Source organism: Athalia rosae, chromosome 1 (genome assembly GCF_917208135.1).
Source record: "Athalia rosae chromosome 1, iyAthRosa1.1, whole genome shotgun sequence".
In the NCBI taxonomy this organism is placed as follows: domain Eukaryota; kingdom Metazoa; phylum Arthropoda; class Insecta; order Hymenoptera; family Athaliidae; genus Athalia; species Athalia rosae.
In genome coordinates this window covers 9,650,164-9,675,989 of record NC_064026.1, presented here as the reverse complement: position 1 = coordinate 9,675,989, position 25,826 = coordinate 9,650,164, and the positions used below count along the sequence as shown (strand labels likewise).

Sequence of the window (25,826 nt, the reverse complement as noted above, 5' to 3'; positions counted from 1 at the left end):
ATTTGGTAGTTGAGTTTCTTTCACTTGCAGGCAAAGAAATATTATAATATAATTCATTTGCAACGTATGATTCATTTAAGTAATTTGAATTTGTTGTCATCTCAAAGGTAAGTGCCTCAAGCTTATACCCAATGGTCATCTCAACAAAGTATGAATCTTTCATATATTTAAATGATCAGACAAATTTTCGGAATAAAAAAGACATAGAATATAAATAAAATTATAGGCTTTTCTTGCAATTTTGTAAGTTATTCTTTATCCATCAGAGACACAGCTTGTTACTTATAGTTTACAATGAAATTAGGTTGAATAAACTATGAGTAGTGGCGAACGAAAGTGCCACGAGTCAACTCTTTCAAAGGGTATTGAACTTAGAATCAAAGATGCAGGTACGAGTCGCTGTTTAATAAAAAAAAAGTGACGTTGAGGGAACAACTGAATGATATATATAATGAATATGCATTCGTACGCGAGGGAGCGAGTGTCAGGGGTGACGGGAAGTCGCATCGTTCTGCATACCATGATCATACATTAAGACTGTTAGTTAAGCGCCCGAAACTGTGCAGCCTTTACCGTGAAATATTCTACCGCTGGAACACATCGTGTGTACCGTTGATTTCGTTGTACGACCAGATGGGTTGCCGAAAATGGAAAATCGCGGCGAATGCAATTTGGGGCCGCTCATTAGTTTGATAACATCGGAAATACGTTTTGGCTACTTTAATTGAGAATTGGATCAATAAGTCATCAGAATAATGTATTTGTATTGAGACATTCCACAAGACAAGATCAAACGAAACTAATTGGCTTTGCATATTCTTGCAAAGAAAACAGTACCAATTAACGTTATAAAGATCAAAAAATTAACGAATAACTACAAGTAAATCCATATTTATTAAAGCAACACTCCTTATCGGGTCATTGAAAAGTTACACAATAGCGTACTACTGATACGAAAATAGAAAATATATTATTATATTATTGTCACAGTATTGATAATCAATTATGCCTATCCATCAAAAGTAATACATTAAATTATTAAACGTCTAACTTTGAAGAGAAATATTACTCAAGTCTGTAGACACTATACAGATTAAGTTATTTGTACTCAAATAGTTGTTGCTCAATCTAGGCCTATGAAGACTCAACATCTACATCAAGTGAAAACCAGACTAATGCATTGACTGGTAAAAAATAAACGGTAGATAAGTATTTTGAGTTGGCTATCAGAATAGTTCGGCTGGCATGGGTTACTCATGCTTTAAGTACGATATATTTGGGGACTGTTTCAACTGCATATTTCCATTACTATTTATACTATCGGTTTCCGATAAAATGATGGAAAACTCAACACATTCTACTGAATGCACAGAGATCTTACTTTCGATGAGATGCAAACGGGGTCTTCTAATGATTCGATTGGTTGGAGAAATGTACTCTTTTACCCTGACCATCTAGTGCCTCCATTAGACTAGAAGTAAAGCTGAATTCTGAACTGCTTTCATCATCTTGCTGCCTGCAATCCCAATAGTTAGTATCAATCACTGAACACTGCGATTATTTCTAACACATGATTGCTTGACGGAGTGAACTGGAAATGCAACTGTTCACGCAAATTTGTAACACTGATAATACAAACAATTTGAAACATAAACCATGAGTCCAAGAAATGTCGACAACGAACAGATTTTCATTGATTATACATGAAAGTGTACATAAGGAAAAATGAGATCCATCGGAAGGAGAAAGGAAACCTTGTCTTTGTTTGTCGGGCTTCATATCGGCATTGAATATGAGTTGAAAGTGCAAGGTGCAAAAACCATGGATCGTGACGTTGTTCAACATTATTGCACATATACTTAATTTAATCAGTGGTTTGAAAAAATTAAAAATAAAAGGAGAAAACTAAAGTTCAGATCGCTGATATTGGGGCATAATATACCAGACATTCCCATGATTAAGGACCTTACCACAGAATCGAGTTTATAAAATTTTTAGTAATACTCACAATGTGTCCAAGCTAGTCAGGCTATTGGTGCGACCAGACTGGGTGGCTGCTCCATCAATCTTAAGAATTTCCAGAGCTGAATTTATCGCAGCGATATATATACCCGTAGCACCAGCTGGCCCCAAGTACCGAGGATTATTAAATTCCACCAAAGTTGGCTCAGACTTTTTTGTGGACGATCTATATGATTCTCCAGTTAATTTGACGATTTCCACGGATGAAAAATGGATGATGAATAGGTAGGGCTTTCGGTATGCTGAAATTAAATCATCATATCCCAGTAAATATGAATGAAAATGAATAAACTCACACAAATGGCTGATGATGCATTTGGCTTGATATTTAGAGAAGAATGTGCAAGAGCAGTTTAATTAATCACGTACAACTTTACTCGTTGCTAATGCCTCAATATCGAAGCCTGTGTACATAATATTATTTGTAGTTATCATAATTCATTGTACTGGCCTAATACATTTCTGATGTATGTTGATTTATTGATTTATGTACATTCAGGGTCTATTGAAAAAGAAAATTGCAATATGCAATAATCTCATTAGTTTGAAAATGCAGTTGATGAAAAAAATCTGCAATATGTTACCAAGTATGTCTGCATCCATGCGTTGATTAGAAGACTTAGCATTGTCTTATAACATTATTTCGAGAGATGCACAACTCGGAGGCAGTTTGTTTGGGAAGTTCACAACAACAAATGATGAAATATATGTCACCCAACAATATATATTTGGTGTCAGGTTGGTTCCGGACAAAAGCATACAATGAATTTGCATGTAAAGTGACTGTTACAAGTCTGCTGTATGATATTCACTATACTTTTGAGTGTTGTTGATTTAGAAAAATCTTTCGGTCAGACATTGATATCGTTAATGAAAAATAAAAAGTATGCACTTCACCGGTATGAAAGTTTCATCATAACGTGATGCATTGACCACAAGTCCTTTTTTTATGACCAAGAAAGTGAGAATCAGAAAAAGAGATTCAAGGCGAATAATATCATCTGCCAGTGGACTGCTTAACAGTATCAGCTTGACATGATGGTCGAATAGCAATTTATGGTGGAATCGGGCTATAGATAAAAATCTGTAGCATTGAGGGATAGCCAGTCCCAATGTTAATTCACTTTTTACGAAACACGATCTCAGTTCTTTTAACATTTGAAGAAATGAGAGCAGTCTGTTCAACTCACCAAAGCCAAAAGGTAAATGACTCCACGTTGGATCTATAGTTCGTGTTCGCCGGCCTCTTTCATCTACGAAAACGCCAAATTCGTTGTAACACAATAAAAGCTCAACCGATTGTGAAGTGGAAGAGACATCCAGAACAGCGACTGGAAAACTGCCAACCCGGGCTGCACTTTGCAATGCTGCTCTCAATGAAGAATCAACTTGGTCAGGAAATTCTGAGACACAAATATCAAATACCGACATCAATTCGAATGTTCATGACATTTTTGGGATATCGTAATGTCACATCTCAAGTTAAAAACTTTGCATGATGAAATGAAATTAACTTAGTGGATTCTTTGAATCTGGCAATAAGATTGTGATTTCCTACCAGCATTTGTGTTCAACAAAATCCTGTCGATGATGTGAATCGGTCATAAAGTGTTACTTACCATTAATATTATAATCATCAAGATCAATTTGGAAGAAATTATTACAGCCAACGATCAGTAGATTCCTTGTAAAGAGAGCACAACTACATGGTTCCGTAGTTGCGAATTCACGAAGTACGACGAAATTGCCACCATCTTCTTGGACAGTCCACTTCAATAGGCTGGATGTATCAGAAGAATGATAAGTTTTGTTTTTATCCCGATAGCAATAGAAAAATGTGAATGTTATGATGGAATGAAGACACTCACACAACATGAGATGCAGTTGCTGCGCACAATAAAGTTCCTCTTAATTGATACAAGTGGCAACTGTCGCTATCAGTCAGAATTGGTGTAATGCTGATAGCTGGTCGTGAACACTCCGCTGCTAAGGCATTGCTTTTCAATTGCCTGAGCTCACAAGCAACAAGCTGTCTGTCTTCGCCTGCTATCATCAATGCTAATCCTAGGTGTTGGTGTAGAGATAGTTGGTGAACTCTGACAACGCCTTGGATTCGTGTGAGACCTTGTAATCCGACACTGAAAAAGGAGAAGGGACCTCCTTCTGATTGATGTGGTAGCAGGGGCAATTGATAAACTCTGGAAACTCCTTGAAGTCCGTTAACTTCTTGTGATTGGGTGAGTCGATATGAGAAAAGGCCTTCTTCTGCTCCTAACAAGAGAACTCTTTCCTGGTCTAATTCCACTATACAATTCAAATCCAGCTGCAAACCAATACACTGATTACTATGATGAAAAAAATGTGAAAATTATAATGCAATTCGAATCCTACAGCCCAACACCGTACAGATCCAAATAACACTGGATTCAAGCTGAGTGAATAAACTGCTCGAATTAGGTAATAATATGATGGTAATAAGTAAACACAAAGAGATCCTCACCAACTTTTGATTCATAAATTCTGTCGCTTTGGGGTTGTCTGGTTGATCAATTCCCAAGGTTTGAATACTGTCAGCACAGCTAGAGAGATTCTCTTCGCTAGCTTTCCATGTTTTATTAAAATGCCTTGTGATTTCTCCTAGAACGCCACACGTTGTTGGTACAATCAAAGAGCATTTGGGGTGAGCCATAATCTGGCACTCACTACAAATTGCTGCATTCTTTCCAAAGTGAACAGATTCCAGGCAAGCTGCACACTTTCCAGTTCGCATAGCTAATTTAATGTCAAACTTATGTGGCGTATTGCCCCACATTTTCTGTAGAGATGTTTTTCGGGCCAAAGTATTACATGGAGATTCTGCTAATTGTTTAGGGTTTTTTTTCATTTTTGGGGAGGGTGGGCTGGCGGAATTTGGTGTGGAAGCCTGAGCAGCTCGGAGGGTCAACAACTGGTCAGTCAATGCTTTTACTTTAGCTCGCTCTCTAGCCAGTTGATTTTCAAGCTCACGATAACCTACTGGCATACCAGCCCCGCTAGGTGGCAAGTTTTCTTTTTGTTTTGTGCCAAATATTTTGTCACAGACAGTTTTCTTTTTTTTGTTTGTTTCTTCGAGTTTCAATTGCAGGTAATCAATGAGCTTTGTCTGCTGTTGTCTTGTACCTTCAGCCTTGATTTCTCTCTCTTGATAGAATTGCCTCATCTCTTCCAGAACACCTTCTAACTCTGCAATTCTAGATCTCAGTTCTTGGCCCTGATCAACACTTGCTTGTAAATCAGCCATGAGGCCAAAATTGGCTTCTTTCAACTGGTGCAATCTAGTCAAATGCTCCGTACTTTCCTCCTTAACTTTTATGGCCTCTCCTCTCGTTACTTCCAGAGCACGTTTCGTGTTTGAGAGGTCACACTCCAATTCTCCGCATTTGCTCGATAAATCGGCTACCTGACTACTCAAGTCTTGAGCAAGTTTCTTGTATTGGTCCCTTTGTGCAGCCAGACCGTTTATTTCGTCCTCGATATCGCTACTTTCCGATTCTAATCGCTCCACAGTTCGTTCTGCAACGACTCTCAAGGTTTTTTCTCTGTCTTGTGCAGCCCGAGCATCGCGTATCTTCAATTCCGCAACTTCCAGATCTCGTTGGAGCTTCATTTTGTCTTGAATCAACATATTTTCACGAGTCTCGTGGTCGCTGGTTAATCTTTCATAATCAGTCAATTGTTCTTCCAATACAGTACAGGTCTCTTTCAAAAGGTCGAAGTTTAATTGATAGCTGTTTCCTTCTTGCTGTAATTTTTCCAACTGGGATTCTAAATGGATCTTTTCTTCATTGAGTTTTGTAATGGTGACCGTTAGACGCTTATTTTCAGAATTCAGAGTATCGACACGATCTTGATTTGTTCTCATTTGCTTACGGGTCGCATCTAACTCTCTGCGAAGTGAGGAGCTCGAACTTTGTAATTCTTCCATTTGCTTGTTTGCCTGAGTCAAGGCCTGTGCAACAGTATCAAAAACAAAACAAACATCAGTATTAATACCTTTAATCCTGCATCAGAGCGCTAACGGCACTTTCAAGTATGATAGAGGATTATGTAAATTATTCATCAGTCGTTATTTGGTTTACCTTTTTGATTAGGGACATTGAAGAGTGTCCTCTAGTAACAAAGTAAGAGGACTTTTTTCTAATTCATTGCAAACTAGTATGAAAAATCAGTGATCCAATGGAAGTTATGGAAAATACCTATGCAAGATATTGTAATATTGAAGGAATTCTTACCCTTTGAGCCGAATCTGCATGGAGTTTATTACGTGACGCTTCTTTGGTGGCTTCTGCAAGCGAGTGCCTTGCACCCTCCAACTCTTTCAACAGTTTCTTGGATCTTGATTCCTCATCTGCAATCCTAGCACTGAGTTTATCAGATATTTTTTGCTTTTCATCGGTCAAGACCTTGATTTTTTCCTCAGCTGTCTTTGCTTCACGAGATGCAATACGCTTGTCCAAATTAGCATCGGACAATTCTTTTTCTTTTTTCCACAAAGTAGACTGAGCTTGCTTAGCTGCTTGGCGTTCTGCAGCTGCATTTTCTCTAGCAGTTTGTAATTGTTGTTCAACTCGCTGCAATTGTTGTTCAAGAAATGCATTTTTCTGTTCAGATTCCACGAGAGAAATGCTGCTAGTTCCTGCCATCTGATGATCCGATTGTTTGAGGCTGACATTCTCAGCTTCAAGCTTGGTGACGCTGTGTTCAAAACGGCGCAGGAGCTCTTCCAAATTTCCTACTTTTTGCAAGTATTCTTCTGCGAAGTGATAGAAGAACACATAGGTAAAATAGCAATGTTTAATTCGAATTGGGCTACCAGATACAGGCTAGTTATCAAATCTCAAGTAATGAAAACAAACCTTCTTTTTCAAGAGTATCTTGGAGTCTGCGCTGTAGAGCAGCCTTATCTTGTGATACACGCTCCAAATCTTGAGCTAATGATTGAGTTTCTTCCAAATTCACCACTGTGTCACTCAAATCCGATTTTGCGAGCTGAATGATTACAAAATACACCAGTCACATTACTGCGCCATCAATTCAAGTAGTTCTTTGGACGATGATATATCGCTGTTAGGAATTTTGACTTACCTCGAGTTGTTGTTTTAAATGTCTATTTTCAAGCTTCAAACGCTCTAAATTCTCTTGTAAGGTTGCTGTTCTTTGATTGCTAGCTGCAATGCCATCTAACTGCTCTGTTCGTTCTTTGAGTTGGTTCCTCAAAGCCTCAATCTCTGCATCCCTTGCTGGAATACTGGCTTGTACACTACGTAATTGTTCTTGACAATCTTTCAATTCGCTTTGACTCAATTCCAGAGCAACATTCAATCTCGATTGGCGGCAGTGATTCGAATCTTGTTCATTACGTAGCTGAGTTTCTAAATCTGCATTTTTCGCCATTTCTATCTCTAACTTGGCTCGAATGTCAGCCAATTGATTATGGGCACGAGATGCCATTTCTTCCAATTTACTTTCCACACCGGCTACACTTTGTCGACTCAACTCCCGTGTCTTAGCCAATGACTCTTTGTACTGTATCTGTTGATGAAATATTAAAGATACAATATTTCACAGAATCAGCAGGTCTTTCAAAACAACTCCTGTCATTTCCAGACGTTTTCATGCAGTTACAAAGGTGAAGAGAGTAAAAGTCACAGGTGTATGGCATAGGTTCTGTTCTATTAACGACAGTATTATTTCAGGCACATAGTCATGATCAGACCTGACTCGGTCCTGTGACTTTTGGCTCTATAATACATCAATTTAATTTACACAGCAACCTACATTGAGCTCCAACAGATCTTAAGGACATTCAATGCTATTTCTGTGTGAATGTTGAAGTATACATATATAAGCATTGTAATCGTACAATATCTAATTGATGGTTTTAAAAGTAGAATGATATGAACTAAAGTGTAAGTAGAAAAAAAGGTTTACCTGGAAAGCTCTTAACTTTTCCAGTTCTGCATTGGCTGTTTTAAGTTCACACTCGGCTCTTTGTAATCGTGATGTCATTTCATTGTTGTAGGTACATAATTCTGTTATCCTCATGGTTTGTGCTTCAATGTGTTTGTTGAGTTGTGCTACTTTGTCCTTTTCAGCAGTCTCCCATTTACGTTTTGCACCCTTTATCAAATCCAATGCCCTTGTTTCCAAATCCCTTCTCTCCTGTCTTTCTAAATCTGATAATATTGAGGAACAGTTATGAATATTTATTGAGTTCTACATCTATTTGATGCAATTATATGAAGGGCCAAAAATTAAATTAACAGCTTATTATAGTTACCTAATGTCCGTTTCATTCCAGCTATATCTGACCTTGCCTTGGTCAATTCTCTTTCAAGTTTATCCCTTTCCCTGTTTGATGCCTCCAATCTCTTGGATTTTTCTTCCAACCGAAGTTCGAGACTTGAACATTGTATGGTGTTAGTGGTTGCTTTATCTTCTATGCTGAGTAATTTTTTCTGATAATCTTGAAGTTCCCTTCTTTTATTCTCTAGTTGTGTAACTAATTCTGACTTTTCATTCGACGTTCGTTGCATTTGGTTCGAAAATTGCTTGGCATAAGTGAAGCCAACAAATGGTAAGTTTCTACCTGTGAATCCTTTGGTATTAGCAGGGAATGAGTCTGAACTCGACAGGTGGGCAATTTCAGATGAAACCACTATGAAATTTGAAGTGTCATCCACTCCATTGACTAAAGGTACAATTGGTGGTACTTTGAGCCTCAAATTACTCCAATCAACACTGGCAAAGAAGGAATGCTGTATTATTTGCTCATGTGTTATTCTTGCATTTGCATCTTCAAGCAAACCACGAACACAATTTCGAAAATTGATAGATCCTTGTTCAAGGAATTTCAAGTTTTTTTTGTGATTCATTATGTTGCAATAAGTCTCTAACAGTTGATCGCCAGCAAACGGAGTTTTTCCGTATACCATCTCATAGGCCACTATACCCAAGGACCAGTAGTCACATTCCTTACCATATGCACTTGGCCTTTTGTTTTTTGACGTTCCTTCCATAGATCTCAGAACTTCTGGTGCGATATATTCAGGGGTACCCACTGGCATATGACTGGATATCAAACCACCTGGCCCAAGTTTGGCAGCAGAGCCAAAATCTGCTAATTTGACATGCCCAAGTCTATCGAGGAGCACATTATCTGGCTTGATGTCTCTGTGAGCATAGTTCATGGAATGTAATGCATGTATAGCCAGAGTTAATTCAGCTAGATAAAATTTTGCCAGGTCTTCTCCGATCAGACCATCGTGCCGGTCTAGCAGAGCAGCTAAATCTCCACCAGGATGAAACTCCATGACTAGGTATAACATGGAGTTGTCCTGAAATGCATACTGTAATTTTGTAAGCCACGGTGAAGTGGCCTCTGCCATAATATCTCGCTCTTCTTCATATAAAGCAACAGACTCCTGCTTCAACGCTTCAGATTTTTTCAACGTTTTCATGGCATAAACATCACCAGTTTGTTTTTCCTTGACCAACTGAACCTCTCCAAAATGACCCCGCCCAATAAGTTTTTTCACTTCAAAGTCGGACAAGTTTACTCTGAGACGTTGTGTATCAGCCATCATATCTCGAACTATGGAAAAACAATGAATAAATCAATGAGTTGGTGATTAACATAATAAGTACTACACAACATAATGAACAAGATTAGTGACTTTTTCAATTAGTTCACTAACAATTTTGGAATATGTTTGGCTTATGATGTTCGTGCATTCAGATTAATTTACAACAATCGATAAGCAAACACATTGACAACATGATATGGTTGAATTTCATCTGTCTTGTGTTTATTTTGCTACTGCACTTGCAAACAATTCGGGTCCTTGAAAAACTCAATCTGTCAATACTTGGTTTGCTTGATTTTCAATCATAGGTTGCCACACTAAAGAGGATTTGATTTGTTTAATGATAATGCAAATATAAGCTATACACATTGAATTGATAATTGAACCAATAACTTCTTCAACATACTTCAGGTACCGGGGTTGCACTTGACTCATACCTTGAGATGCAATTTATACACATCAATCAAAAATATCGACTCGCCACTGAGCAATGTTTACCCAGTAACCCATCAATAATTACAGAAAATTGACTCACACTTAGCCAGAAACCTAGAAACGTTTTTGTCTCTACGTAAGGTCTCATTGTTGCATTCGTCATACAGAAGTGTGAACGCATCCAATAGTCCTTCTCTAGCCAAGAACTTCCCAACATTGGACTGAGTAGACTGGCTAGATGTCTTTCCCAGTATAAGGTTGTTCATACGTGCGATACGCACGGCTATGGGTTCCGTGGATCCTTCCATCTTCCTAGGGATAAATTTCTGTGTGAAGCACACAGTGATGAATGGTGAGAAAATTTCAAGACATGCCCATCGTTACCACTATTTAGAGAGAACTTACCCCTCAACAGCACTGTCTGGAAGTCTTCAAATTCAGTGACCCGGTATTAGGCTGTTTTGCTTAGTTTTACGGTCGTCGGCATCATTGTCCCGCTTTTTTGTGATGATGGAGTCGTGTTGTACTTTGTATTCGCCAGCTGATGCGTATCCGAACATTAATTACGGGAAAAGCAAACTAGTGGCTTAAAGAGTATTACTCATTTTGAGTACACGAAGAATATTTCTCAACATACGCTCATGATTCAATCAACCAACTTGAATGATTTGGTGTAGTCAACGGACGTTTGCAACGGTCACTTATCTCACACGATCTTACTACGCCACTACTCGCCACCGGTCTCCAGCTTCATTTTGTATTTGAAATTTGTTTTGGGGTTCTCATTGGCTGGCTTCACTGCTTCTACGATGCACGCGTCAGACGACTGCGAGAGGCCCCTATGGCCCATGCTAAGAATCCCCTATGCACATCTTTGGGGTCCATATGCTCCCATGGCCTTATAGATCACTATACATATGTAGATGCACCATGCTATGCACGTGATCTAGCGACCTGCCGTAAGATGGGACCACTGCATTCAAATACTAGGATCTTTACGAGAACTTGATTCAAGTTGAGTCGATGCGAGTTGGATGCGAGATGCAGCACGTCCCTAGAAATAACCAAAATTCAAATATTTTTACAATCCTAAACACAAATACTGGTCGTTGATCCTAATGATACAGTACAACCGTTTGTATACACAACCATCTACGATGATTGCAGTGTTACGCATCATGCGAGCTCACATTACTAACAATCAGAGGACAGTTTATAGGATTACATGAGAGTAAAGTTGCCAGACTCTAAGCGATCATTACCGGCGTTGATTGGGAGATCAATCTTCTAATGAGTCGTACTTTCGAAATTGCGAATGGTTACGAGCTCGTATGTACGCATGAGTGAAGGTCTAAGATTGGAATATTTGAACATTTGAATAGTTCAATCAGAATTTCTTTCAGAATGTTTGACGCGTGTGATTTGATCCCCTCCCCATTTCACGATTCTGAAAGCTACGTGATTGGAGGAACGCCTATGTAACATGTAAACTTATTTCATTCGCGAATAGTTCAGTCAATCAGCACTTCTTTCGGAATCTCTGACGCATGTGACTTGATCCCCTCCCGATTTCACGATTCTGAAAGCTACGCGATTGGAGGAACGCCTATGTAACATGTAAAGTTATTTCATTCGCGAATAATTCAGTCAATCAGAATTTCTTTCGGAATCTTTGACGCATGTGACTTGATCCCCTCCCGATTTCACGATTCTGAAAGCTACGCGATTGGAGGAATGCCTATGTAATGTGTAAACTAATTCAATTCGTGAATAGTTCAGTCAATCAGCACTTCTTTCGGAATCTTTGACGCATGTAGACTTGATCCCCTTACGATTTCACGGTTCTCGAAGCCACGCGATTAGATGTTCTTTCCATTTTTATGAATAAATTGATGAATAATCAACTTGTAGTATTGGAACTAATGGGACAGTAACTCTAATCTAAATTTTATAAATAAATTTGTAAAATTGATCGAGTCATCGCGAATTTTTCACTCTTCGGAGAAGAAAAATTGTGATATCTCGATAAAAAAAATTTACTCAAGCTCAATTTACTCAACGGAATTACGGGACAAAAATTTAAACGACGAATGAAATCAAATGTGGCGTGCGCGTGCGATGCTAGTATATCAAATCTCTTATCGAATCTGCATTTTATTACTTGATACTGTCACGCAGAAGAAAGAAACACCCGCAGTCAATGAATTCAGTCATAAATCGCAACAAAAAGTTGAAAATCTGAGCGACATACGAGATCACGTTTTTGCTGTATCGGTATATAATATCGGTCAGGAATAAAAGTGGCACGCGAGGCCTCTTCGAAATTCACTGGTTTTTGGGTGCAGTTGAATGGCCGAAGCGGCATCCGAATGTAGGTAGGGAAGGTGGTAGGTGCTCGTGTATCTGGCGAGACGCGTCGTCATGCCCCTCTGAAGGAGTAGCGGACATCGTAGATCAGAGATACCGTGCAGGTGTATACCCGCATAATTTCGCTGATCGTTGTAGGTATACCGCAGGAGCGATGAGCGGGCGAGGATCCGCAGCGCTCCGTTCAAAATTGTACGCCGTTTATAAGGCTGATGGGGTCTATACGGAGATCTGCAACGTGCGAAAATTCGTGGCATCAACGGGGCTTCGGACCTCGAGTCTACGTGGGTCTACGGTTCGACCTTTGCGTGCAGAATGGAGGGGGAAAAGCCACTCGAAGAGTAGAGGTAGAAATGGCGGTGGCAGTGGAGGTAGAATACGAGCTGTGCCGGTCTTTACTCGGTAAGTCGGTACTCGTGATCTTGGAGTTAGCCTGGGGAATCGACGCGGACGTTTGTCCTGCCTTCAGCCGTCGGAGAAGGGATTCTGGAAAGGCGACGTCGAATTCAGGCCAGAATCCAACAGGTACGGCAGTATAGTATCCGAAACCGTTCGCCGATGCCAGACCGAGTTATAACTTTACAGGTATACGAGCGGTGAATAATATTCTCGCGGACGCTTTACATCCGAACTCCGGTGTGCCTGTTCCTCCGTATACACGATATATACTGTAATACGTACCTGAAGTTAAATCAGAGTTGGTACCTCATAGATACCCTTACTCCGGGTTCAAGGTCCAAGTGGTTGCAGTGCCCTAGACAATACGGTCTTACGATAGTGCAACGACTACTCGTGGTGTTATGTTGAAAATGTGGTATACGACGTCGTGAGGTGTATTCCTCACGTCTGCCTTGCTTGACGACCGAACGTGAGGTGGACGATATTCTATCCCATCGACTCGTACAGCGTCACTTTTCTCACCGCCCCCGCCTCCTTCGTCTCGCTACTGCAAATTTAGGTGTGTAATTTTCGAACACATTATCGTGCGCATCTCGTCGACTCGTGATTTACATTCTTCGACGTGTGTATATGTATAATTTTTAAGGATTATATGTGTGCTACGAGACGACGTAGATAAAATCAAATGATTATTTAACATAAATGTGGTATGTTCGTTCGATTCAAACATCTTGAACTTGAGGTGTGTTTGCCCTATGCTTTTTACCTCAGCGACCCTCAAACTCGTAACATAGTCTCTGTTATCAGGTTTTCCCCGAGTCCGTATGGATCGGACAAGGGTCATACCACCAGTTGAGTTAACCGCGGTCAAATATTGGCGATGAAACCTCGCGATCTATTGTAATTTATCATTGAAGCATAAGTTTAGCTTAAATGACAAGAATTGCGGTATGCATACGCGCGAACCGATCGCGCCAGAAGAAACGGAGAACACGCGAGGGAGTGCCGATCAAGCAGCTGCTATAAAGGACGAACCATACGAACATCCCACGCCGCTGCAGCGGCAGAGCGTCGTCATTGGAATTTAACGAAACGCGTATATACGTATGCATGCAATATACCCTGAGGTCGTTGATATTTAGAAATCACCCACTTATTCCGTTCGCGGAATGGCAAAGAGAAATTGACAGAAGCATCGACATGAATGGCCAATTAGTTTCGGCACCTCTATAGCTATATAACGGATTTAATTATAACTTACCACTTTGTGTCCGAAATCATGTAGATTTACACACCGTATCACCGTTGTTTACATTTTTATCGCTAATCCCCTCTCCGTACGAATGAAGTGCGGCACTTATTCGCGATCATCGGGGTTTTCATCTGCAGCTGCAGTTCGCATATCTGATCGCATCGCGATGTTGCAGGGCTCGAGTCGGTGATCTCACATCAAGCACAACCATATGATATGACTGGATAACCCGTTTCGCTGATTACGCCCTAGAAATAATTTTTTGTGCGTGCATAGGAGTTAATGACTTTAACTAACAATAAATCTCAGTCCCCCAGTGGTGTAGTAGATGGATGAGAAATGTTCTAGTGTGTTTTCAGCGAGGAATGGCATTGCGCATCCGGGGTGGTAATGACGTCAAGAAATGCTCCTACTACGTCTGGTACCTGGGGGCAAGAGAGGCGAGGGGCGTCGACGCAATGCCCGGCGCCATAGCCTACCTTCTGGAGCGAGAACGGCTTCAGGAACCCTTCAAGGTCACGCTGCAGGTGAGTGGGACCAATATTCGTGCGTAACCCGAGTTTCGTTGTTTTGACCTTTGGGAATGAGCTCGATATGTAAACATGCGGCATGCGGGATATTTCCGAGGTATCGCCCTACCACGACGCTCTATACTTGACTATGCTTGAACTTTTCGTATTCAACCGGATTGTTCAACGAAAGCTTCAATCTTGACTGTTGCTTTTTATGATAGGAACAGTTTGGAAAAATTGCGGAGGAATAAAACCATCAACGCAGCGTTCGCTCCCTGGCTTAGAGAATGTGCAAATTTTAGTCATCATAGGCTTTTCACACTCACCATTTGCGGTAACTTTCATGAAACGGTGTCGTCACATGCGGGTATAGGTATACATGCGATCATCGTTTTGCATAAAACCAAGCCGTTTGTGTTCTTTTCTCCTGTGTGGGGTACATATATCTCTGATCGTGCGATCGTCATGTTCGCAGCCATTGACGTCGATGAACGTTATTGATGATCAGCTATACGAATCATACTTGACGAAATCTGACAATGTTACGACAACCGGATTACGAGACTCATTGTCAGTAGAACCTTACACAATTAAAATCGTAATTAATAACGAACGGGATGACGACCACTCGGCGACGTAAATAGTAGGTGGGCCTACGTGTACCATCGATCGACTACCGTATACCCTTCAATAAATACCTAAATCCATATTTAATGAAATTTTTCGTGTTGTAACTTCACATACCAGACCCAAATGTTGTCATCGAACAATCCAAATGCAATATGTTACGTGTAACTTGAACCGGAGAGATCTTTATCTTTGATCGAATTTTACTTATTTCAAACAGATGAGCAGCAAAGGCCTGAAGATAATCCAAACGGTTCACCCTGGGGGATCGGCAAGGTCGGCGGTTAAACACTTGGTCCCGGGGCACGCTGTACTGGCTGCCGTCCAGCGAGAAGACGTTGTGGCAGCGACTCTTCTCTTGCCGAATCCTGCCACCAATAACCCGGTGCACGTCCACGCGTACAGGTGATTCTATAGAACGGTGTCCAATTAGTGTTCTATCCTTCAGTTTTTAGAAGTGAATTCAACCCAACTGTGCGCACGATCGTAATTCTCACGCGAAGACGCCACCTGATATCGGATTCGAATTTCTATACCTGATCTGTCATTTCTTATCTTTTGATTATCCAATGATGTATATGTTGTACAACTGTCTTCTACTCATGAATCAGATGCGACTCTGTGGAGACTGCAGAGCTACTAGGTGGCCAACTGAAGGCGTTGGCTTCTCAATCGGAGAATCTAACGAGGCTGACCTTGGCTGAGACTAAGATCAGATCAAATCTAGGCAGCGACGGCAGGAGCACTCGGGAATCAGAATCCTCGGAGGGTAGCGGGGAACTCAGACATCACGCATCCGGTCAGCCTGCTTCGATCTACGAATCTTTGGCCGCTGAGCTCAGAGCCAAGCTGGGTGAGCGTCTGTCAATTCTATTTATCTCATGAAGTTCACTCAATTGTCGGGTGGAAAAGAATTCGGAATCAATAAGATCGGCGATCGAAAGTTGTGAATTTGGGAATCGCGACGCGAATAAATTTCTCGTGTGGATGCCGAAGCAGCTGAACTTTCGAACATAGAATTTTCGAACCCCTCACTCGTGTAATACGACATATCAAATTCAAATTGATCAATATTTTGTTGTTGGATTGCCCCGTGGAAATGAGAAGCCTTACTCGTGCGCGATTGAGTGAAAAAAAAAAACGAGAGCAACGAAACGTGCTTTGGAATACCCTCATACCATCTGAACTGTGGTTCATTATCGTGGAAAGGATCTTAGACTAATTCGACCCGAAGATTCCGAGACAAATAAATTTTCATCGTTGTCACGGTGTCACCTTTTGTAGCCACACGCAATAACGTATCGTTTCACTCACTCTGACATACCGTATCAACGATTTATTCGTTCGGAATAACGAAAAAAAAAGAAAAACTTAAATAAAATAAAATGAAAATTGCGCAATTGCGTAAGTTCATCTCGAGCAAGGCATAATTAACCGTCTGAAGCGAAACAGTTTCCCTGAAACAGCGGTGGTATCTTCTGAAATGAGCAAACGATCTCAGCTCATTGTTAGCTAACTCGCCGCAGTATGTCTGCAATCAACATGCCGTTGCTCTCTTAAGAAAGCTTTTCCACATTTAGCTGTGCGACAAATTGTTCACAAGAGAATAGTGGAAGTACAATGATGTCCCGGGCACAGTAAGCGCAGCCGGGTCCAAATATCCACGTAACTCAAGTTCCTTTGGTGATGTGAAACCGGACGTAGTATTCGCGATCTATTGTAACACAGGTGATCGGTACCAGGCCAATCATTTGTCAACTTTGACTCGTTAGAGGTTTCGGTGAACTTGAGATTCGATCCATGACATCAAATGGTTTTACGGTTCGGATGAGGCGTGCGAACGCAATGGGGTCAGTTTTACAGAGAATTAGGATAAAAATCAACGTTGAATCAAAGATTGATTCAATTTACTAGAAGTCAACTATTTCTTCGAGTTTGACGACAACAATTGATCATCATTGCTTTTGTGCGAGTCTTCAAAGCCGAGAAAAACGTTATAATTATTTTCGGTAACGGTACAGCTGAAACGCATCGTCACATACAGGCATCAATACGTGATAAACGATACGGAAGTTCTGAAATTCTATACACTGCAGACCGAACAGTGGTGGCATAATAACATAGGCGTATATGTATGTAGAAAATGCTGGAGCATTAGATAACGTTACTGTTCCGTATGCTTGTACGCCGTCCACTTGCAGATCAATTTCGAAGACAATGATATCGGACGTAATAATGATATTGAAAGTAAAGAACAAGGCTTTTCAGAAACGTTATATTCCTCATGGGTGCAGTGAGAAGTGAAACACTTCGTGACACATTCTTTCATCGAGGTCAATTGACCGGACTGGCCGGTTTACAGAATACCGAACGTCGCGAAACTGCAGTGGGCTTAATAATGATAAGAGATTATGCGAATGCGCAACTACCGATCCGCCGGTGCTTCTAACTTATAGTTAACTCGAATTGAAGATATCGTTCGATGTTGCAGGTAGGGGAAATTCGGCGGACCGCGATGGAGGTGGACCGATATTGTTGCCGCCCAGAGATTACGACACGGTGCATCGACACCGCGGTAACTTGGCCGGTATAGAGTTTCGTCGGTGTTTGAATCAGAACATCGTTGGGGCGAATACCTCACTCGACAGGGGTGGAACCCGAAGCGCTACCAGCAGCGGAATAGGCTCCGACAGTGCCGCTACGCCTCCACCCTACCAACCCCGTCATCCGCTGGGTCCACGACCTTCGGGACCATCGAGGGATTCCTCTTCCGGTGAGTGCCAATTCGAAATTGTCAAATCTATTGCTCTGATCGAGTTGATTTCGCAATCGGTTCGCGTTTAGAGTGTCAACCGTCGAAAACCAAAGCTTTCGAATGAATTGTCGAGACAACCGAGGCGACGACTTAACGATATGCGGAGGTGAATAAATATTTATCGAGTTACTTCGTGTGTAGCTAAAAAAATAAGAGACGGTCAACCTCGCAGAATTACAAGCATGGTGTATCATGTTCATGACGTCGAAAAAACATGACCATTACATTTTATATTAAATCCTATTTTCGACTGAGCGCGAAGGTAAACGTGCCGGATGAAAAATTTCTTCATTCAACACGAAAGGAATTTCATTCATCTTATGCTTTAATAATGGGTGGAAAGTTTAATACAGAGACGTACGCATTAGCAGTGATTACGGCATGTACAGTGTCCATGGAAATCTTGTAAAAATGTGACGGAACAGTTGTAACAATTAAACGAAATGTGAGTGGGGTGTGAGGAAAAGTAATTGTTTCATTATAATGTTCGGGATAACACGTCTGAAGTGTGAGAGAGGTTTTAATTAAAGTGTGAAGAAAATCTGAAACGTAACAAATGAACCGTGACGCAAACGCTCGAGCGTTGAAATTGCCATAGAGTATTAGAAATGTTGACGTTAAATTTGGGGAAGCACGATGCAGTCATTTTCGCTGTGCTTTTTGACGAGGTATACACCCACTACTGTTCCCTGAGGATCCGAAGTTCAAACGAGGCGTTATTCGATTCGTTTCGCTCGCACAGTTAATAACGTTCGTATTTCACCTCCCTTTGTAGATGCATATACGTATGTATCGGGGGCAACCTGTTCGCTGTGTATAAAAATGAAAATGTCATCTCACGTCGAGCGAACAACGATTATGAATTGTTCGTTTGCGCGGACGTACAGATTCATCTGGCTGTTCAGTTGCAGTTTCGAAGCATCGTTCGGCGAGTCTTCGTGTCGCAATATTAGAATTCAAGTAATATCACGCGCACACTTTCTAGCTGCGGCACCGCTATACGTTCGCTGTGTGTAAAATCTATGTACAGGGTAGGTATACAACCGGAGATACAGAACTGCACAAGGCGTCTGCTTCGTTCCTGCCTTTTATAATCTTGGATCCATAGATAATGCGCCTACAGTCGTCGGTTGACACGTTGAAACCGTTAGAAATGGGCACAGAAGGCACGCGGTCGAGGCGACGCGGTTGATCACGTGGAGTTATAGTCAAACGACGCCATAAGCGAATGAAAAATAACTAGCCGATGCAGATTATTCGAGATATCGGTGGGATGTTCAATTCTTCTATATGTACTCTCGCTCTTTACGCGACCCAAAAAACACCTTGTATGTCCCGTTAGTCGATGACCGCAAAAGTTTGTTTGAAAAAAAAAGGGGTTAATCTGCGCGGCGCATTCCTCATTCTCGATTCGATTAAGAAATTTGATTTAAGAATGGGCGGCAATGTGTTAATTCAGAGGCATTCTGACTTTTCAAAATACTCCCCACGCCATATCCTGCCTTACGTATGTATATATATACGTAATAAAAACTTCCAACGGTTCGCATATATATATATATACATGTATATAGTTTACGTTAGCCTGATTTCGTCTCGCCTCACGTTTCTCAATCGCGTTCCTCTACTCCGTCTGGTTGTTATATACCTTTCTCTACGACGTAACACCTTGTAAAATAGCAAAGACAGATGAGGGGCGTGGGAGCGGAGGAGGACATGTCTCACCGTTTCGATAATGCGCGTGGCCCTCCGGCTCGTCCATAACTAACTAACGATAAGAACAGGTGCGAGTCTCCGCACCGTGGCAGTTTTTAATCAGCGAGATGAAACACCGCACGACTAACCCATATAGAACTGGAACGAAATAAAAAGTACACAAAGGGTTCGCACAGGTTGATAGAAAACCGGCCCCTCGGGCTACACGCCGCGGCGACGAGCGCGCGGTTCCGATGGATCGTATTCGGCAACCTGTTGCTTCGTACGTCGCGGAGCTCATCCGATCCACGATAATACCGTTACAACGATAGCAGCTATATGGCCGTGCCAACCCACGAGTTCGGAGTCGGTTCTTGCTCCGCCACGTCTCATACTTGGGAGCTTGGTACCTACAGGTGTATATAGGTATACATGCCCACGGGCTATGCACCGATGCAGGGGTCGGCACACTTGCGAGACCTCAGAGTCAGCCCCGTTAATCCACTTACCATTCTACTTGCGCTAATCCTCGGTACCTCCCTTTTGGTTTTCTCAATTTTTTTCTTATTATTATTTTTTTATTTTTTCATTTTTTTTTTTTCTCTCGGCCGTATGGCTGTCGCGCGATCTTCGAACCTTGATATCGGAAAATACTATAGCCGTTCGTGTACAAAGTCTGTCGGGAAAGTCGACCGACGAACAATAGACTATGCTGATTGACATTTGAAGCGAACGGTGGCTTCGAGGAGTCAAGGATGCAAACCTCGCTGTGCGCGTTGAACGGCGCGGGGTAGATTTAGCGTGGGATTTAATTATGTTCTAGTAAAAAATCAGCGTGTACACCGCGCGCGCTACATCGAACGTACGGGAGAGTTCGACGAGTGTGAGTGAAAAGTTATTCGCAATTATATACGTGCGATTAACGTGCCCGGGGGGGGGGGGGGGGGGGCTACTTCTTTCTATCTTCAGACGACGAGCGTTTTGTTGTTTTTTTTTTCTTTTTTGCTACGTCACAAGTAAATGGGGTCCAATCCATTAGACCGGTTTGTACGAAGACACACGCTTTCATCGTACAGCAAATAATGTTCGTAGAGAGATCGTCACTCCGGTACTTATCGGAGCCACACAAAATTCTCCTCCACTGTACACAAATCTCAGCTATGTACAACTAATTATTCGTAACCCGCAAAGTTTATTTTACGATGGAGTTTCGTTAGAGAAATTCAAGCTGTGCGAACATTTCACTTCCACAAATTCTACAGATGACCTCTAGCTCTGATATCTAATTTTCGTTCCAACTGCAAGAACTATTTCCAATCGCCTTCCTCGAACACTCACCTGTTACGGTATTAACGTCATTTGCACCGCTTGAAAAGAACAAAAAAAAAAAAACACGCTGATTGTGAGAATGGAAACGTGCCTGAATAATCGGACTACCGATCACTCGGTTACATTGGAATTATGCAAAGCATTTCGACCGTAACGGGAAAGCGTATTTTGGGGTGTGTATGAATTCCATACGGATAAAACCTGTACGATTATCTCATACAAAGTAATCATCTTGCACGCAATCCACTGATCCCATACCTACAAACATTCTACATCAAAGTTCAAGTAGTTTGCGATCAACAATTTTAGCGAAGGTATGATATACCGCAGAGGGTGAGCAAGAAATTGCAGAGGTCGTTTTAGTAGAGCTGAAGAGTTCTTGTGAAAGGATTATATTATATAATAGGTCGAATGTTTTTCAAGTAGAAAATCTGTACATCTCGGAGCCTCGTGTAGGTCAAATCATGTGCACCTCCATTTCGTTCCATTTGAAGGGTTATCTTGTTGATTCGGACGATTGATATTCGAATAATAAGTGGTTACGAATAATGGCAATAAGTAGACAACTTTTACCGAAAATTTTACCAATCATATTCATAATATGATGCAAAATTCGATTCAACGAACCATTCGTTTTGCAACATATCTGAGATTTCATCTCAGCGGGTAGATGTCGTCACGTTTTCGTGATTCAAATTTGATATCGAAGTATCACCGACGGTGAATCCGGAATGCAAATCGTCCCGCGGACTGAATAAATGGAGGCCGATTTGAGCGTGAGGCGAAGTTTGGTGAAAATTTTAGGGTTCAGCGGTTTTGAAATATCAGTTCGTGACACTCGCAGGAAATCCTTATTCGTCCAGTTGCATTCGTTTTGTTTTAATTAATTTTTTCCCCTCAGTTCAAATTTGTCAAAATCCGAAAAGCGGCGATGGAGTTTACACGAAACGCTCCAAATACAAATTCCCGAAGCACGGTTAATTACAGTTATTTGCGATGATTATAATATCCGAAGTATATACGTAATTTTCTCCACGACGGCCAACACACTTGTCCGCTCGTCGCATATGAACGGTTGTAAAGAGAGAGTATAATGCGTTACAAGTGCGTAGCTCTCACGTATCTGCCGGGTGCCGTTTATTTGGTCGAATAAAGTTGCAGTACATTCGGTAGATGGTAGCCGATGAAACCTCGCGGATAAGGCTGTAGGAGTTCCGCATTCTCGGCCCATAGCCCAAGGCCCGCTGCCTCCCTCCTTCCATACAATTTCTCGCTTGTCCTCCAATATTTTTACGCGCACGTTTACCTGTACATATTATTACACATGTATATTACACGAGAGGCATTCCAGCTCAACCCAAAGAAGGACTAGCCCTCACCATATTTCCAAAATTGTTGAAATCATTCCCTAAATCGCAGAGAAGATTGAATATTTGCAATTCAGAAACATTTGCATGAAAAAAATAAATAAATTATTCGATTAAACTAAAAGTATTCGAAATGTGCTTATATAACATGGAAAATGGTACGAATTAAGCAGATAAGCTTAAGCAGATAATTTCTGAATTGTTTGGTACATGTTTCTCCTGTGCAGTGAATCTCGGCATTGCCGTGAGCTGGTTGATCAACGTCCGCGAGATATTTATCTCGTTGTGCAGGCCAATGAATCATCATCGGGACCGGGGAAAAAACAAAAATAAAATAAAATAAAACGTCAAACTTTCAGATGACGAATGGGGTGGACCACCGGAACAATCGATGAATCCAATGCACTTGGGAGAGTCCGCATCGAATCTGACTTTGCCCAGAGTGACGAGAAGTCCGGATCGCGTGCCACCTGTGGCCAGAACGATTTCACCACCGTCTCACGTTACGGCGCGGCGAGCCCCTGAGATGAGGCAACGCTCCCCGAGTCCGCATTATCTCACGCGGCCTAATCACGGGGAGGTTGTCAGCCCTCGTGAGAGGTTTCAAGACGCCAAAGAGATGTTCCGCGCCATGGAAAGAGAAGTCGTCGCCAGGCCGGCTATCGTGAGGCAAAGGGAACCGGACCACCCAGTCGTGAACAGGTAATTACACGCAACATCGATAATAGCGAGCGTATCATAATCGAAGTGCTCCCTAAAAATATTCCTCGAGTCACTAAGATCGTGCAGATAATTTTTCATTCACCTATGATTCTCGTTTTTCCAAAGCACGCGGTTGTTCGAAGGTGTTCGGATGTAGATGGTTTATTCATATGATTCGCCTTATAATTAAAATCGTTGAATGCAATTATAAGATTACCTCGGATCAAGAACTGAGAATTTATAACGCCGTCGATACAGCGGTGGTAATAAGCGTTGGCAAATCGCGCGTGAAAGTTGATAGCGAATGGTGAAAAGCTGAGCAATCCGTATCAATGGGAGAATTGATGGCGACCTCGAGAATTTCATTTTCTGCACGTACATACGTTATTTTCCAACTTTCTCCCGTCTGATCTCTAAACGAGGAATTCTCTCGAGGAGCAGATTTTTCGACGACAAACTTGCAAACTCGATCGCTAGATTTTCCCTTGTGCAAACGTCTATAGGTCAGCATCGTCGCGTCGCATCCACGAGGAGAGAAAAGCCGGCAGACAGGTTCCCATGACGTCAACGTCCATCGGCGTCCCTTTGGAACACACGAGACGGGCTGCTCATCCAGAGTTGGTAGATCGAGATACGGACAGCGCGAACATCAGAGCGAGGCCCAAACCTAGGACACATCATTATGCTCCCGAACCACTGGCCGTCGAAACAGCCCGACTCAGGCCTAGGAGTTACTACGAAAATCCACTCACTGGAAGAGATCCTCGGGACCTGAAGGAGATGAGGGACCCCAGAGAGGTGAACTCGGTCTCAAACTAATCAACATCAACAAATTATCTTAAAATTTAAAATTCCATTTGCCTGGCTTAAAATGATGAGATTTAACGAACGATACCGCATTTTTTTTCAATCGATTCAGACACTGCTAGCCGTGCGACGTCGACCAAGCGATTTCTTTACCGTGTCGATCATTTTGGATAACATGGCCAAAAATAGGCGACTCGGAGTGACGCATCCATTTTAATGTAATTCTGAATTTTCCAGATCAGGGACCTACGTGGGCGAGAAAGACCGAGGGCACCGGCCTACCAGGAGTTGGCCGACCACGAAAGGTACCCCGGTCTCGATCGAGACAGCGCAAGGCCACAGTTGGAAACTGGCGCGTCTTCTCGTTACCGGCACAGCTACGCCGAACCACCTAGACTGGGACTCGCCGCACTCCACCCTTATTGAGCGTTGACTGAGGATCAGTAGCATTGAGGGAACGACGCCGATTGATTTTACATCCCACGCATTCACCGTGTCACTGTTAGCTAACACAAGAACAGTGGAATAATCGATGGCGAACGTTTTTCGGATCGGTGTAAATATCTTGTAAATTTTGTCACGCGATTCATGTTTCCATGAACGGCCGATATATCATTCGTCGAAATATTAATAAACGATTAATGCTTTCATTAATTAGCATGCAATTGCGACGTAATATTCATTTTTTTCTGAAATGTGTTAGTTCGAAATTACACGTCCGGCGATATTCTTACCCTTGGTAACGATTTCGCGATATCTGCCCTGATATTAAGATGCCAAAAATCTCATTGCAGATTGTTCCAATCCTCTAAAAGAGTCGATATCACGTTTCGAACGTAATCGCAGTTACTTCAAGAATATCACCCACGTGTAGGTCTTTGTTATATGCGCTTCGTGTTTACGCTGTATATAAATCGTGAATAATTTTATTTAATACAAAAACCCATCCATGAGCTCACCGCAGATTCTTCGACAAGGACACTTATCGAAACCTGTGTTGAAGCTCTTCGGCAAATAATCAGCATACACGTACTATCTGGCTGGAAATAAGGATAATCGATACCTTATTAAAAAAGCTGATAGTGCAGTAAGACTCCTATGATAAAACTACGGTCAGAAATGGCAGTATAAGTGGTTAGGGTAAGAATCTCTCATACGGAATCGTGCGTCAGAATATGGGAATTGCAATGAAATACAATTGTTTCCCAACATCGTTCGAATTCGGAACTTATGCTCTTATTCGTGATCGAGCAGTTTATCGAAAAAAATGGCGTATTCATTGATTTCAAAGATTAGATCCGAAAGGACGAAGTGAGCAGGAAAAATGTCTTCCGTTCTCGAGCCATCATAGCTTGAGCGCATAAAAATCGACTGACAATTGGAGATCAGAGATGAACGTGTGCCCTCCAGATAAAATGTACACGTGTTTATTTCTGTTTGTATACGTGCAATCATCGTAGAAATGTATAGCTAACATTTAGTCGATAAATTGTATTCTGTATTCAGCAGCAATTTACATTATCGTTGTATCGTCAAAAGGCGTCGACGAATGTGTACGTACTATACATTATTGCAACAGCAACGTACTAACCGAAAATATACTAATCGTAAGCCTTTGTACTAGAATATTTTGATCATTTATTCACAATACCCGAAAATCCCACATCCCGTCTTCGAATTTTTGCGCCCCCCTAATCACCTAAGCGGGAATTTCATTTCACTAAAAAAACGTTAACTTTGGAAAAGTTTCGACAGACATAAATAATGAACCGCGGCAAACAATCCACGTATTTTTTTTACGATCAGAATCTTCGTCCGATTCATTCCGATGATATTTATCGTATCGGCCCGAAACAACCCAAGCCTTTCGAC

The 25,826-nt window shown here is 41.6% G+C and overlaps 2 protein-coding genes across 7 annotated transcripts; one reads left to right on the top strand and one right to left on the bottom strand.

The window, feature by feature from the left end:
* Positions 1–875: 875 nt before the first annotated feature.
* LOC105685089 (citron Rho-interacting kinase) lies at positions 876–11,126 on the bottom strand. 2 transcript variants are annotated; one of them, XM_048650049.1, is made up of 14 exons: positions 10,720–11,125; positions 10,488–10,623; positions 10,183–10,408; positions 8,342–9,655; positions 7,993–8,237; positions 7,147–7,593; positions 6,918–7,050; positions 6,294–6,814; positions 4,523–6,010; positions 3,891–4,345; positions 3,642–3,802; positions 3,213–3,425; positions 2,009–2,264; positions 876–1,516 (listed from the first exon to the last, which is right to left on the bottom strand). In XM_048650049.1, exons 3-14 carry the CDS (start codon positions 10,388–10,390, stop codon positions 1,408–1,410), a joined length of 5,550 nt encoding a protein of 1,849 aa, XP_048506006.1. In that variant the 5' UTR covers positions 10,391–10,408; positions 10,488–10,623; positions 10,720–11,125; the 3' UTR covers positions 876–1,407. The 2 variants fall into 2 exon arrangements, with proteins under 2 accessions (XP_048506006.1, XP_012254353.2); XM_012398930.3 differs by having other exon boundaries at positions 10,183–10,394; positions 10,488–11,126.
* A 1,469-nt stretch (positions 11,127–12,595) lies between these two features.
* On the top strand, positions 12,596–25,580 carry LOC105685043. 5 transcript variants are annotated; one of them, XM_048650133.1, is made up of 9 exons: positions 12,598–12,974; positions 13,184–13,407; positions 14,460–14,627; positions 15,460–15,644; positions 15,851–16,092; positions 17,731–18,012; positions 22,805–23,147; positions 23,651–23,945; positions 24,192–25,580. In XM_048650133.1, exons 3-9 carry the CDS (start codon positions 14,466–14,468, stop codon positions 24,378–24,380), a joined length of 1,698 nt encoding a protein of 565 aa, XP_048506090.1. In that variant the 5' UTR covers positions 12,598–12,974; positions 13,184–13,407; positions 14,460–14,465; the 3' UTR covers positions 24,381–25,580. The 5 variants fall into 5 exon arrangements, with proteins under 5 accessions (XP_048506086.1, XP_012254269.2, XP_048506090.1 ...); XM_020851845.2 differs by having other exon boundaries at positions 13,035–13,407; XM_048650129.1 differs by having other exon boundaries at positions 12,596–13,407; positions 14,449–14,627.
* Positions 25,581–25,826: the final 246 nt, after the last annotated feature.

What these genes read in the sequence shown, in the direction of transcription:
- LOC105685089 (XM_012398930.3), bottom strand. Translation starts at nt 10,390, where the DNA reads ATGGAAGGATCCACGGAACCCATAGCCGTGCGTATCGCACGTATGAAC. An exon ending in ATGCAGATTCGGCTCAAAGG is followed by an intron (nt 6,011 to 6,293) that starts GTAAGAATTCCT and finishes ACTGTTGCACAG; the next exon opens with GCCTTGACTCAGGCAAACAA. An exon ending in AATTTATGAATCAAAAGTTG is followed by an intron (nt 4,346 to 4,522) that starts GTGAGGATCTCT and finishes ATTGGTTTGCAG; the next exon opens with CTGGATTTGAATTGTATAGT.
- LOC105685043 (XM_048650129.1), top strand. Translation starts at nt 14,466, where the DNA reads ATGGCATTGCGCATCCGGGGTGGTAATGACGTCAAGAAATGCTCCTAC. An exon ending in GACCACCCAGTCGTGAACAG is followed by an intron (nt 23,148 to 23,650) that starts GTAATTACACGC and finishes AAACGTCTATAG; the next exon opens with GTCAGCATCGTCGCGTCGCA. An exon ending in AGATGAGGGACCCCAGAGAG is followed by an intron (nt 23,946 to 24,191) that starts GTGAACTCGGTC and finishes TGAATTTTCCAG; the next exon opens with ATCAGGGACCTACGTGGGCG.